Source organism: Myotis daubentonii, chromosome 14 (assembly GCF_963259705.1).
Source record: "Myotis daubentonii chromosome 14, mMyoDau2.1, whole genome shotgun sequence".
NCBI classification, from domain to species: Eukaryota; Metazoa; Chordata; class Mammalia; order Chiroptera; family Vespertilionidae; genus Myotis; species Myotis daubentonii.
This window is the reverse complement of record NC_081853.1, coordinates 7,284,696-7,299,585: the sequence shown is the minus strand read 5'-3', so window position 1 is coordinate 7,299,585 and position 14,890 is coordinate 7,284,696. Positions and strand designations below refer to the sequence as shown.

General features: G+C 44.7%; 1 protein-coding gene across 6 annotated transcripts in view; it reads left to right on the top strand.

Moving 5' to 3' along the window:
* The window catches only part of SLC25A26 (solute carrier family 25 member 26), a 152,218-nt gene that overhangs the window by 33,159 nt on the left and 104,169 nt on the right, over positions 1-14,890 (top strand). For 5 of the 6 annotated variants that reach the window (XM_059663031.1, XM_059663030.1, XM_059663035.1 and 2 more), the window contains 2 exons: positions 1,744-1,848; positions 2,939-2,986. The exons of the other annotated variant lie outside the window; for it this stretch is intronic. In XM_059663031.1, the coding sequence (XP_059519014.1) occupies positions 1,744-1,848; positions 2,939-2,986 (153 nt within the window). The remainder of the gene's footprint in view (positions 1-1,743; positions 1,849-2,938; positions 2,987-14,890) is intronic. 6 annotated transcript variants of the gene reach the window in all.

Below are 14,890 nucleotides of genomic sequence, written 5' to 3'. Positions count from 1 at the left end.
CATGTGCAAGTGGACACTTCTGGGGGGCATCAAAGAAAAAACGAGGAGATCTGTTGTTCTTGCCTAGTTGTGTGACATGTGTGAGAGGTGGCATCACCTCTCACTGGCATATCATGAAGGAGGCTGCTAAAGTTAGTCAGGTGTGAGTATGGACCAACCAGACCTGTCACCTTGAATGCTGGAGCAGGTCTGAGAGTGCCTGACGTTACTCCTCAGAGGTTGTGTGGTGGGGATCTGGGGTTCTGGGGCCGGGAGCTGGTTGAGGCTGCATGGGGGTGAGATGGAAGGTTGGGGTAACCCGCTTATGAGTAGTCTTGCCTCTACCAACTTGTGCATTATTACTTCCAGTGAAGCAAAGGCACTATCAATTGGTTCATTCCTTTGTCAGACATGGCTGTCGTGTGAACACCAGGATGTTGTACAGTAGGTGTTGGGTTCAACATGAGTAAATGTGCTTCTTGCTGTCCAGGGGCCTGTAGACAGATGTGCTTGGAACAGTGTGGCGGGAGCTGGGAGGTCTGTACAGAACAAGAGAGGGAAGGTTTGGGGCTGATAAAACAGTGCATGTCCACTAAGGGTTCTGCCGGAAACCAATTCCAGCATGACAGCAGGGCTGAATCTGGGAATGGCTATTGGCATTTCCCCAAACCTGAGTAGGATCCATTAAATTGATTGCTGCCAGACAGCTCAGAGCATCTTAATCTACATGTTATTGCCTCCTACTGGCCAAACACCTGAACAGCCGTAGGCTAATTCTCCCCATTCTGACAATGCCTCTGTATATGAAACCCTTTTGAAGTGTGTATCTCTGCCTCACTTCAGGACAATTTGTTTTAATAAAAAGCATGGGGTCCTGAGACAAGGAGATCTTAGTTTTCTTTAAACTAGGCTCCTCTGACCCCCAAATGCCTTTCAAAATTATATTTCATCTCTGGTCTCCTATTTAATCTATGCATAGTCTTCTCCAGATTTCTTGAACCTTTCTTAATGCTGGAACAAGAACCCTGGCAGGTTCCCAGTGTTTTAGGCTAAAAGAAACACAAACTTTTTGACATCTTGCACTAAGCCTATACATTATACTACTAGTGACCCGGTGCATGGATTCGTGTACATTGAAAGGAAATTAATTAGAAGGTGGCTGGTGAGGTGGGACTGGGTGAGACGGGCTGGACATGCCCTCAAGCCAATCTCCCGTGGTCCCTCCTGGCCGGCTGCACCTGGGGTTGCACTGTAGCTCAAAAGGTGTCCCCGGAGTGAATGGGGTCCCTCCGGCTGGTAGGGTCCTTCAGCCTGGCCTATGGGGATCGGGCCGAAACCGGCTCTCTAACATCCCCCGAGGGCTCCTGGAGTGCGAGAAGGCACTCTGCAAAGCTGCTGTGTAGAATGCAAACGCAAGTGTGCAGTAAACCAGATTCGGGGCAAACAGTGCCCCAGCAACAACATAACCCACGGCCAAAGTTGGAATTGCGTGGCCCCATGAGGAATCGGGCTCCGTCCTCTCGGGTGTCAGGGTGCGTCACCCGAGAATCACTGCTGCCAAGTCACTGCAACTTGGCAGCTCCTACATTGAGCGTCTGCCCCCTGGTGGTCAGTGCACATCATAGCGACTGGTCGGATGGAGGGAGGGACACTTAGCATATTAGTCTTTTATATATATATATCTGTAATTTTTGGTTATGAAAAAATTTCAATTTTCATTCCAGTTACTTAATTTTTAGATGTACTTAAATTTATATATTTTAGGTGGCCTGCCTGATTCGAGTTCCTTCTGAAGTAGTTAAGCAGAGGGCACAGGTTTCTGCTTCTTCAAGAACATTTCAGATTTTCTCTAACATCTTATATCAAGAGGTGAGATATGGCTTTAAGTTCTTTTTTTTTCTTTATTGAGAGAGATTTTATAGCAGGTAGTATGAGCACTGTGAGTCTTGTATCAGGAGTCCTAGAAGAGACCTTACAGCTAAATTTAATGTTCAATTGCAGTAACTTTCTATGCTAAGATTATAGTTTTCTTTCCTGTATTTGTTTTTGAATTTTCTTTTTTAATTTCTAAACAAACACATATTGAGTGCCCCTACTGTATGAGTCCTACATTGAAATCATCCATAGTTCTTTTGGAATCAGACATGGAATAAATAGTAAATATGTAGACTAAATGAAGATATATGAAAACATCACTACAGAATTTGAGGGCTCATGGAAGAGAAGTGGAGTAATGGACTGTCACCAACATCATAGTGTTTATATCAACTGTAATCCCCTTTTACTGGTTAGTGTTAAGCTGTGTGTCAGAAGTCATCCTGTAGCCATGCGACTAGGAGCCATTGAGCTGCTTTCCTTCATAGTTCCTACAGAGGCCTTTAAAAATGTTAACTTAAAAAATATTTTTACCAAAGTCAATCACATGGAAATTTCAATGAGTCTAGGTTGTAGAAAAATTATTCTTAATGGTCCGTGTGTCTCCTCGAGGAGATGTGAGTGTTTAATTGTATGAGTGAGTTAGCCCAGTAGAGGGTTCCTGAAGAATCATGTGGACGTGAAACAGATAAGCGAAGGCTTGTCCAGAGTTACACTATTGAGAGGTTATTAATGAACTTCTGATGTCTTCTGATTGAAACCATGAAATATACTCTGTTTTCATATGAAAAGATAATCAACATTCTATGTGCATTTGCTTTTGGAAATCTATTCATTTAAAGCTCAAGTGTTCTCAGGAGAAGAAATACTAAAAGCAACTAAAGCTAAATTAATATGTAGTCAGTTTTATTATTAGAGATATTTCCATTTTAAAGGAGTGGAGCAGTTACAACCTTTAACTTCCTGCAGAACTGTGGTCATTGTGGACGTTTTAAAACTCAAACTTTAGGAAAGCTTACTGTGCTTTATTCAGAATGTCGTCCTAAAATTTCTGCCATCTCGTATTTCCTTTTGTTTGTTTCAGGGCATCCCAGGATTGTATCGAGGCTACAAAAGCACAGTTTTAAGAGAGGTAACTAACTTAATTTCCAGTACAGAAAAACAGTACGCTTTGTTCTGTGGGTTTACTTGGAGAAACTGGTTTAAAAAGTTAAAAAGGGAAATTAAGATATCTTATTTTTTCTTTTTTATTTAAATATATATTTTTATTGATTTCAGAGAGAAAGGGAGAGGGAGTGAGAGATAGAAACATCAATGATGAGAGACAATCATTGGTCGGCTGCTTTCTGCACGCCACCTACTGGGGATCAAGCCTGCAACCCGGGCATGTGCCCTTGACTGGAATTGAACCCGGGACCCTTCAGTCCTCAGGCCGACACTCTATCCACTGAGCCAAACCAGCTAGGGCTAAGATCTCTTTTTAAAACACTCTTTAGTCTTGTCTTGGTTCTTACACATAATAAATGGGTCAAATGAATTGGTTTGCTGAACAACCACCCTATAGCTTCATGGTAATTCTAGAGTGGTAAGTATTTGTTGTAGTTGAAATATTAGGAAATAACTACGCAAGGTAAGATATTAAGTTAATACACAGAATTTGTGAGAAATTGGTCAGGAAAGTTGCACCCTGAGAGAGAAGTGTCTCAGAAGTCTGTATCATACAGTTAGTTCTTATTTTCCTGGTAATAATCTGATGAACTGGGAAGTGTACTCTGGCCTGGAGTCCTGGCCCACAAGCCGTTTTATCCCCTGTGCCTTCTAACTCTGAAGTCCCATGATTCAATGTGATCGATTTCTTGTACCCCCCCCCCCCCCCCGTTGTTTTTGTTTTGTTTTGTTTTTAAAGCAGAGTGATTTCAGTATATTACTGCTGGAAGCATGTTTTAATTTTTGCCTCATATAAAAGGGTTGTTTGAAGTTTAAAAGTTGATTTACAGATATGTGAGATAAAAATCTTTGGTTTGGGACATAATTTTCTTTTCTTTTTAAATGAGCTTAAATTCTATGGTTTCCCCTCAGTTTTATTGAGATAGAATTGACAAATAGAATTGTAAGGCATTTAAAGTGTACAACATAATGATTTGATATTTGTATAACTATGAAAAGGATTGGGACATAATTTCCATGAAGGAAAACACTGAAGACCATCTGCCTATATCTGCTCCGTATTCTTGTTTTCTATTTGGTGTTCCTTAGATGCTAAAACACTTTCACCTCTGAAATTGTTTTTAATTTAAGTAAATATTGTCATCATCAGCAGAACACTGAAATTCCTTCAAATCCCTAAGTTCATTCCCAGGTAGTTTTTTTTTGTTTTTTTGATTTTTGTTTTTTTTAATACTATAGGTAGTGATTTTCAACCTTTTTCATCTCATGGCACACATAAACTAATTACTAAAATTCTGCAGCACACCAAAAATATATTTTTTGCCAATCAGACAAAAAACAAAAGAAAACACACAGGTATAATTTTGATTCATTCACCAGACAGCTATTGTTGTGTTGGCTGTTGTCATTTTTAAATTTGATAATCTAAAGGAAAAGAGGTCAGTGCCCCTGACTAAACAGTCAGGTACTGCATGTTTTAAAAATTCTCACGGCACACAGGTTAAAAATCGCTGTTATAGATTAGTCTTCTTTATGAAACACCTGCACTGTTATTTAAAGCTTTGGTGTAGGTGATGTATATCTTTGAAAAACTTGTTTTGAAGGCAAGCTGAATGTTTCAAAATTAGTCATTTGTGTGAAGGTGACTTCTTCCTGCCTTTCAAAAATATCCCCTGCACCATGTCTTCATTCTGTTCTGAGGCTCTGACTTAGTACACATGAGCTAGGTACTCAGGTTTCGCCCGGTGCGGGGAAAGGCGGGCAGGACTTCTTTATTTTTCTGAGAGGTGCTGAATATATAAATATATTTACATGCCAGAGAATACTGATTTCATATTCAAACAAATAGATAGAACACATGGTTACAACTGCATTCTGTTCTTTTAAAAATTTGTTTTGACATATGCCACACTAGTAATTAATTTCTAAGCTGCAATTCTTGCAAATAATGTGACCTACCGAGATAACTCTGTTTACTCAAATGGCAGTGCTTCGTTGGAAATGTAATTGGGGTCTTTACATTATGCGTATTCATGAAAGAGCCTTCAGAACTGATTTTAGGTAAAGCATCGCTTTAGAACAGATTCCCTGATAGAACTAGAGAAGAATTATTATTGAATGAAATGTAGCTTCTTTTCAAAATGAGAAAAATAAGTGACACCTGAATTAAGCAAAATTTATGCATTATAGATAATTTCAATCCTTACCTTGTTCTGACATCAGTATCATATCTTTTTGCCAAGAATGTGGTTGATTGTTTCAGTATGAAAATACATTGAAGCCTTAGTGAGACTCACCAAGAAACTTACACATTTATTCTGTGTACAATTTCCTTTAGAATAGTTTTATCTCCCTAGTCGTAGCCCATTAGAAGGAGACTGAAGATGGAACCTATGCATTATAAAATAGATGGTGTGTTCTTTAGATTTTGTGAATGCTGTCACCTGTTTTTTTTGTTTTGTTTTGTTTTTGTTTTTTTGTTTTTTTGTTTTTTTTTACTCCATTTGATGTTTGTGGAGATTGCTGGCTTATCCTTTATGTTCTCCTGAATTATTTTAGTTACTGTGAATTTTAGACTGAATCTAAGCAAGGTCAACAAATTATGCTACTTACCTCACCCTTTCAGTATTTGTTTTCCTCATGATCTTGGCCAAATAAGCTGTGGCCAGGCATCGTGGTGCCTGGTGGCATGGCTATAAGCTGGACGTGGGAGCAAATCTCAGCTGCCTTCACAGCCAGGCCGAGGTCCCAGGGCCCACGCACTGCCTGAGAGTGCTGTGGAGAGATGCCTCAGGGTCTCGCATGTGGATTAGAAGGACGTGAAAGAGGAAGGAAGCAGAGAAATGCAAGTTGCTTCAAAATAAGTAGGAATAGCCCAGGCCAGTTTGGCTCAGTGGAGAGAGCGTCAGCCTGCAGACTGAAGGGTCCCGGGTTCGATTCCAGTTAAGGGCACATTACCTCAGTTGTAAGCTCCATCCCTGGCGTTGGTCAGGGTGTGTGTGGGAGGCAACCAATGAGTGTGTCTCTCACATTGATGTTTCTCTCTGTCTCTCCCCCTCCCTTTCACTCTCTAAACATCAATGGAAAAATCCTCAGATGAGGATTATAAAAAAAAAAAAAAAAAACAGGAGAAAAGAAGTAGGAATAAATTAAACTCAGCAAATGTGTTTTATCCACTGTTCTATTTAACAGTCATTTAAAAAGTGTATTCTGTGTGTTGGGCACCACATAGAAGGGTTCGTGTTCTGATGGGGAAATAATTAGGGCAATGGACAGGGTACAGTGCAGTGTGGTAGTGCCACAGTGGTGTGTATACACCAGACACAGGACAGGGTCCGGTGCAGTGTGATAGTGCCGCAGTGGTGTGTATACAGCAGTCACAGGACAGGGTCCGGTGCAGTGTGATAGTGCCGCAGTGGTGTGTATACAGCAGACACAGGACAGGGTCCGGTGCAGTGTGATAGGGCCGCAGTGGTGTGTATACAGCAGACACAGGACAGGGTCCGGTGCAGTGTGATAGGGCCGCAGTGGTGTGTATACACCAAAGGACAGGGTCCGGTGCAGTGTGATAGGGCCGCAGTGGTGTGTATACAGCAGACACAGGACAGGGTCCGGTGCGGTGTGATAGGACCGCAGTGATGTGTATACAGCAGGCACAGGACAGGGTCCGGTGCAGTGTGATAGGGCCGCAGTGGTGTGTATACAGCAGACACAGGACAGGGTCCGGTGCAGTGTGATAGGGCCGCAGTGGTGTGTATACAGCAGACACAGGACAGGGTCCGGTGCAGTGTGATAGGGCCGCAGTGGTGTGTATACAGCAGACACAGGACAGGGTCCGGTGCAGTGTGATAGGGCCGCAGTGGTGTGTATACACCAAAGGACAGGGTCCGGTGCAGTGTGATAGGGCCGCAGTGGTGTGTATACAGCAGACACAGGACAGGGTCCGGTGCGGTGTGATAGGACCGCAGTGATGTGTATACAGCAGGCACAGGACAGGGTCCGGTGCAGTGTGATAGGGCCGCAGTGGTGTGTATACAGCAGACACAGGACAGGGTCCGGTGCAGTGTGATAGGGCCGCAGTGGTGTGTATACAGCAGACACAGGACAGGGTCCGGTGCAGTGTGATAGGGCCGCAGTGGTGTGTATACAGCAGACACAGGACAGGGTCCGGTGCAGTGTGATAGGGCCGCAGTGGTGTGTATACAGCAGACACAGGACAGGGTCCGGTGCAGTGTGATAGGGCCGCAGTGGTGTGTATACAGCAGACACAGGACAGGGTCCGGTGCAGTGTGATAGGGCCGCAGTGGTGTGTATACAGCAGACACAGGACAGGGTCCGGTGCAGTGTGATAGTGCCGCAGTGGTGTGTATACAGCAGTCACAGGACAGGGTCCGGTGCAGTGTGATAGTGCCGCAGTGGTGTGTATACAGCAGACACAGGACAGGGTCCGGTGCAGTGTGATAGGGCCGCAGTGGTGTGTATACAGCAGACACAGGACAGGGTCCGGTGCAGTGTGATAGGGCCGCAGTGGTGTGTATACACCAAAGGACAGGGTCCGGTGCAGTGTGATAGTGCCGCAGTGGTGTGTATACAGCAGACACAGGACAGGGTCCGGTGCAGTGTGATAGGGCCGCAGTGGTGTGTATACAGCAGACACAGGACAGGGTCCAGTGCAGTGTGATAGGGCCGCAGTGGTGTGTATACAGCAGGCACACGACAGGGTCCGGTGCAGTGTGGTAGGGCCGCAGTGGTGTGTATACAGCAGACACAGGACAGGGTCCGGTGTAGTGTGGCAGTGCCACAGTGGTGTGTATACAGCAGACACAGGACAGGGTCCGGTGCAGTGTGATAGGGCCGCAGTGGTGTGTATACAGCAGACACAGGACAGGGTACAGTGCAGTGTGGTAGTGCCACAGTGGTGTGTATACACCAGACACAGGACAGGGTCCGGTGCAGTGTGATAGTGCCGCAGTGGTGTGTATACAGCAGACACAGGACAGGGTCCGGTGCAGTGTGATAGTGCCGCAGTGGTGTGTATACAGCAGACACAGGACAGGGTCCGGTGCAGTGTGATAGAGCTGCAGTGGTGTGTATACAGCAGACACAGGACAGGGTCCAGTGCAGTGTGATAGTGCCGCAGTGGTGTGTATACAGCAGACACAGGACAGGGTCCGGTGCAGTGTGGTAGTGCCGCAGTGGTGTGTATACAGCAGACACAGGACAGGGTCCGGTGCAGTGTGGTAGTGCCGCAGTGGTGTGTATACAGCAGACACAGGACAGGGTCCGGTGCAGTGTGGTAGTGCCGCAGTGGTGTGTATACAGCAGACATAGGACAGTGTCCGGTGCAGTGTGGTAGTGCCACAGAGGTGTGTATACAGCAGACACAGGACAGGGTCCGGTGCAGTGTGGTAGTGCCGCAGTGGTGTGTATACATGTAATGGTGTGTATATACAATATGTACCTGGGGTTCTAGGAGAAGCAGTGCTTGAGTGGCATCAATTCGTGTTTGTTGTGTTAATAAAAAATAATTTTGACTTAATTCTTGAAGGAGTTGCAGTTAGAAATAGGAAAGGAGACTGGCCAATGTAACAACATGAGCATAGGCACAAGGCTGTGAGAAAATGCCCGTGCCTGCTTATCTGCGCAGAATTGGGGTTTTCGCCTACAGAAAGGCAAGAGCCTTTCCCTCTACCTGCAGCCTCGTGAGGGTGCTTCAGGAAGGCACAGAATCAAGTGGGCGCTGGGTGGGAGGAGATGCTGACGTCTCCGCAGCTGGATGTTTGCCAGGGGACTGGAGTGGAGCCCTGGGGAGCCCCTGGAGGAGCCTGACATGTGTCCCCGGGAGCGTGGAGGGTAAATTACTGGGCTTTGACCCTGCTCTGTGCTAATCTGACAGTGAGAGGCTGGTTGCAGTCGCCTCATGGCAGGAGGTTGCTGTTTTGGAATGAGTAACTCCTGGCTTCTTGGTAGGTAAGAGTGGCCACTGAAGGGATTTGAGGTAGATGATGGTTGTCACCCCATCTCCCCAGATTTCTTGCCAGGCTTCAGTGAAAGTGAGCCTCCCTCCAAATTCTGTTACACATCTGATCCAACCGTCTCAAAGTCAGACCGTCTGGCAGGCCCTGTCTGCCACCTCTCGGTACGTTCATCGAGGCCTCCAGCCTGTCTCTTTCACCCATGAGGTATTTATTAAAATAACGCATTGAGAGAAAAAAATCAATGTATACATCCTTACTGAAAACTATACCATTATGCAAAAAAGGGTTTAATTTGGGTAAGCAATTCCTAATGTATGGCAAGTTTTACTTTCAGAAATGATACCACAAAACAACACAATCTGATTCAATCTTAGAGGCCGGCATGCTGTCGGGGAACATTCTTAATCTTTGTAGAAGCTTCTTTATACTATCAGGTACCAGGGCTCTGCCTTCTGGTGTGAATTCAGCCACCACATCAACAGTAACGTGTCCTAGTCCTTTTTCTTAAATTCCCTCTTTATTGTGTGCCTTCTGTTGATCCTTTCAGCCACATTCAATTAACAGCTCTCAGCCACTCTTTGAGGCATGCTCTTTCTCCAGTTTCTATCAGCTTTGGTTAATGGCTGCTCTTCTGTGCCTCTTTGTTCATCTTGCTAACTAACCACCATCACTGTGGGCGAGGGCCGTCCCTTCCCAGTGATGAAATGACCCTGTACTGACGACCGTTACCTACCGCTCTCTCAGTCTGTCTCTGCAGGTGCGGAAATTAGCACTCTGATTGGAAAGTTCACTTGCAGGTAGACATGGAAGCTTTCCAAAGTTAGTTACGCTTACACTCTACTTGAGGTAGTGACAGCGCCCCCTAATCTAGTGCCTGGGAACAGGAACCTTTTGAAATAAAGCTTGAAGGGTTGTCCTTCAGCATCTCTTTTCCAGCTCTGTTTTCTGCCCACTGAGTTCCTTTCCCCAAAACTCTTCATGTTATACAGGGTGGGCAAAAGTAGGTTTACAGTTGTTTGTATGGGACATAATACAATAATTAGTATGTAATAAAAAATGCAAGAATAAACTGTGTTTTGCATACTCACAACTGTAGACCTTATGTGTTTTTCCAGAACCACTCTATCCTAGGTGTTCTGCATCTTGTTTGTTTTCTTAGCCAAACCATTTGGAGATCAGTTTATATCACTTCATAAAGAGGACCCTCTCCTACAATATCTGCAAATCAGTAAATGTGACATACCACATAAACAAAATGAAGGATAAGAACCACATGATCATATCAAGAGGAACAGAAAAAGCATTTGACAAAATCCAGCACCCATTTATGACCAGAACTCTCAGCAAAGTGGGAATAGAAGGAACATACCTCATCATAAAAAGGCCACATATGACAAACCCACAGCCAACATAATACTCCATGAGCAAAAACTAAAAGCATTTTCCTTAAGATGAGTAAGACAGGGATGCCTGCTTTCACCACTCTTATTCAACATTGTATTGGAAGTCCTAGCCACAGCAATCAGATAAGAAGAAAAAATAGAAGTCATCCAAATTGGATAGGAGGAAATAAAACTGTCATTATTTGCACATGACATGATATTGTACATAGAAAACACAAAAGACTTCACCAGGAAGTTACTAGATGTAATAATGAATTTGGCAAAGTAGCAGGATACAAAATTAATACTCAGAAATCAATGGCATTCCTATACACCAATAATGAACTATTAAAAAAAGAAACTAAGAAAACAATACCATTTACTCTTGGAATAAAAAAAATAATAAGGTACCTAGGAATAAATTTAACCAAGGTGGCAAAAGACCTGTACTCAGAAAACTATAGGACATAGAATAAAGACATTGAGGAAGATATAAATAAGTGGAAGTACATACCATGTTCATGGATTGGAAGAATTAACATTATTAAAATGTCCACATTACCCAAAGCAATCTATAGATTCAATGCAACTCCTATTGAAATACCAATGGCACATTTCACAAATCTAGAACAGATATTCCAAAAAATGTATATGGAATAACAACAAAAAAGACCTCAAATAGCTACAGCAATCTGAGAAAGAAGAACAAAGTTGGAGGTATCGCAATACGTGCTATCAAACTATACTACAAGGCTATTGTAATCAAAACAGCCTTGTACTGGCATAAGAACAGGCATATAGATCAATGGAACAGAACAGAGAGCCCAGAAATCAACCCATGCCACTATGTTCAATTAATATTAGACAAAGGAGGCAAGAATATACAGTGGGTTAAAGACAGTCTCTTCAATAAATGGTGTTGCGAGAATTGGACAGGTACATGTTAAAAAAACGAAACTAGACCATCAACTTATACCATACACAAGAATAAATTTGAAATGGACAAAAGACTTAAATGTAAGTAACAAAATCATCTTTTCATCCTAAAAGAAAACATAGGCGCTAAAATCTCAGACATCTCTCATAGCATTATTTTTTACCGACATGTCTAAGGGCAAGGGAAATGAAGGAAAACAAACAAACAAACAAATGGGACTATATCTAACTAAAAAGCTTCTGCACAGCAAGAGAGACCACCAACAAAGTAAAAAGGGAACCCACTATATAGGAGAACATATTTGCCAATGATACATCTGGTAATGGGTTAATTTCCAAATTACATAAAGTACTAATACAATGCAATGCTAGGAAGTCAAAGAATCCAATTAAAAAATGAGCAAAGGACCTGAATAGATCCTTCTCCAAAGCAGGCATACAGATGACCAGTAGACTTGAAAAAATGCTCAGTGTCACTAATCATCAGAGAGATGCAAATTAAAACTATAATGAGGTATTACCTTACATCCTTCAGAATGGCTACCATCAATAAATCAACAAACAAGAGCTAGGGAGGATGTGGGGAAAGGGAACACTAGTGCACTATTGGTGGGAATGCAGACTGGTGCAGTCACTGTGGAAAACGGTATAAAGTTCCCTCAAAAAATTAAAACTGGAACTGCCTCCTCTTCTGCGAATATATCCTAAAAATCCCAGAATACCATTTTGAAAGGGTATATGCAGTGTTGTTTACAACTAGAGGCCAGGTGCACGGGATTCGAGCAGTAGTGGGGGCCATGGCCTGCGGGGATTGGCCCGCTGTGGGAGCGTTGCTCATCCTGGTCAGCCAAGTGGTGCTTCCACTGTGGGAGCGCACTGACCACAGGGGGTGGCTCCTGCATTGAGTGTCTGCCCCTTGGTGGTCAGTGCATGTCATAGTGACTGGTTGAGCAGTCATTCTGGTCATTCTGCTGTTTGGTTGCTGCGTTTTTATTATGTAGGATAACCAAGACCTGAAAACAGCCCATGTGCCCATCAGTAGGTAATCTAATCTAATAAAAGAGAAACATGCAAATTGACCGCACCTCTGCTAGGCACAAGCCATGCCCACCAGCCAATCAGAGCAACTATATGCAAATTAACCCAACCAAGATGGCGGCCGGCAGCCACAGAGCTGGAGCAAGCAGGAGGCTTGGTTGCCCTGGTGATGGAGGAAGCCAAGCTTCCTGCCTGCCCTGGCTGGCTGTGACCTCCGCTCAAGGCAACAAAGTTTCAATTATAGAAGATCAACAAATCCAAGATACCTGCTTCTAGCCAGCCTCCACTGACAGCTTGGGTGGCTGGGGGCCATGGCCAGCCAGCAAACAGCCATCAGCCCCTCACCCAGGCTGGCCAGGCACCCCAGCAGGGACCCCCACCCTGAAGGGCTGTGGCCAGTCTGAAAACGGCCCTCAGCCCCTCACCCAGGCTGGCCAGGCACCCCAGCAGGACCCCCACCCTGATCCGGGACACCCTTCAGGGCAAACCAGCTGGCCCCCACCCATGCACCAGGCCTCTATCCTATATAATAAAAGGGTAATATGCAAATTGACCCTAACAGCAGAATGACTGGGAATGACTGGTCACTATGACACACACTGACCACCAGGGGGCAGATGCTCAATGCAGGACTGCCCCCTGGTGGTCAATGTGCCCCCACAGGGGGAGCTCTGCTCAGTCACAAGCCAGGTTGATGGCTGCCAGCAAAGTGGTGGTGGTGGGAGCCTCTCCCACCTCCTTAGCAGCACTAAGGATGTCCAAATGCAGTTTAGGCCTGCTCCCCGCTGGCAAGTGGACATGCCCCGAGGGCTCCCGGGCTACCAGAGGGATGTCTGACTGCCAGCTTAGGCCCAATCCCCCGGGGAGTGGGCCTAAGCCAGCTGGTGGTCATCCCCCAAGGGGTCCCAGACTGCGGGAGGGCACAGGCCGGGCTGAGGGACCCCCCTGAGTGCACAAATTTTTGTGCACTGGGCCTCTAGTCCTATATGATAAAAGCCTAATATGCTAAGTGTCTGGTCTTCTGGTCAACCAATCAAAGTGTAATGTGCTAATAAAAGAGAAACATGCAAATTGTTTCAACAGCTTGCTATGACATGCACTGACCACCAGGGGCAGACACTCAGACTGGTAGGTTAGCTTGCTGCTGGGGTCCAGCTGATCCGGACTGAGCAAGATGGGCTGGACATGCCCTGGAGCTCTCCTGCGGTCCCTCCCCGCTGGCCAACCTCCATGCACTGGTGGGGTCCATCAGCCTGACCTGTGTCCTTTTGCAATCCGGGACCCCTCGGGGGATGTTGGAGAGCCGGTTTTGGCCCAATCCTGCAGGCCAGGCCGAGGGACCCCACTGGTGCATGAATTCGTGCACTGGGCCTCTAGTCTGATAATAAAGCTCTAGTACATTTACCCAGTGGAATACTATGCAGTTATATAAAAGGATTTCTTGCCTTTTGAGGCAGCATGGATGGACCTGGAGATTATTGTGCTAAGCAAAATAAGCCAGTAAGAGAAAGGCAAATACCATGTGGTCTCACTATTATGTGGAATCTAATGAACAAAATGAATTGATGAATAGAAACAGAGGCATGGATACAGGGAACAGACTGAGAGCAGTCAGAGAGAGGGGGAACTGTATGAAAGAAGGCAAAGGGATTAGCCAAAGAACATGTGTGCATAACACATAGACCCAAACAACAGTGGTGATGGCCAGAGGGAAGGGGGGGTTGAGGGTTGGGTGGAGATGGGTAAAGGGGAATGGGGAAATCTATAATAGTATGAACAATAAAAAAGAGAGGACCTTCTTCTTTTCATGGTTGCGTAGTACCCCATTGTACAAATGAGTCATTATTTTACCAATTCCTCATTGGTGGATATCACAAACATGCTACAATGAATAATATGGTTCCTATGTCATTTTGTGCATGGTTGATGATGTTTGTCAGGTATATGCCAATTGCTTGGTTAAAGGTATATGGGCATTTGTAATTTTGGTACATATCACCCAGTTGTGCTCCACGGAAGTACCAGTTGACACTTTTGCCAGCCATGTGAGCGCTATCTGTTCCCTTCTGTCTCACTAGGGGTACTAGCCATCTGAGGTGAAAATGATCTCACTGGAGTTTTAACTTGAAGTGTCAGAATTAAACATTCTTCTGGGAACTATTTTATTCCTTTCTTGTACACAGATTATTTAAGTTATGCCAACGTTTTAGTTAGAATTCAATGAGGAGATCCACGTGAAGTGCTTTCTACAGAGCCTGTCACAGAATAGGTGTTCAGGGAATGTTAATTATGATTATTAGCATTCTTGGTAATTGAAAGGGTTTTTGACAGGAAATGACACTTGAGTGTGAAAGGCGCTCTGCTCCTGGCAAGGCTCTAAACCTCTCTGAGGTCAGGTTTGCCCATGGGAGCGAGGAACTTTGCCTAGACTTTTCTCACAGCATGCTCAGGAAGGAGGTATGGCATGGGTGTGGTCTGCGAGGAGACCCGGAAATGAGACACCTGCCTCTAGGTCCTTAGGTTCTTAGCAGGGAT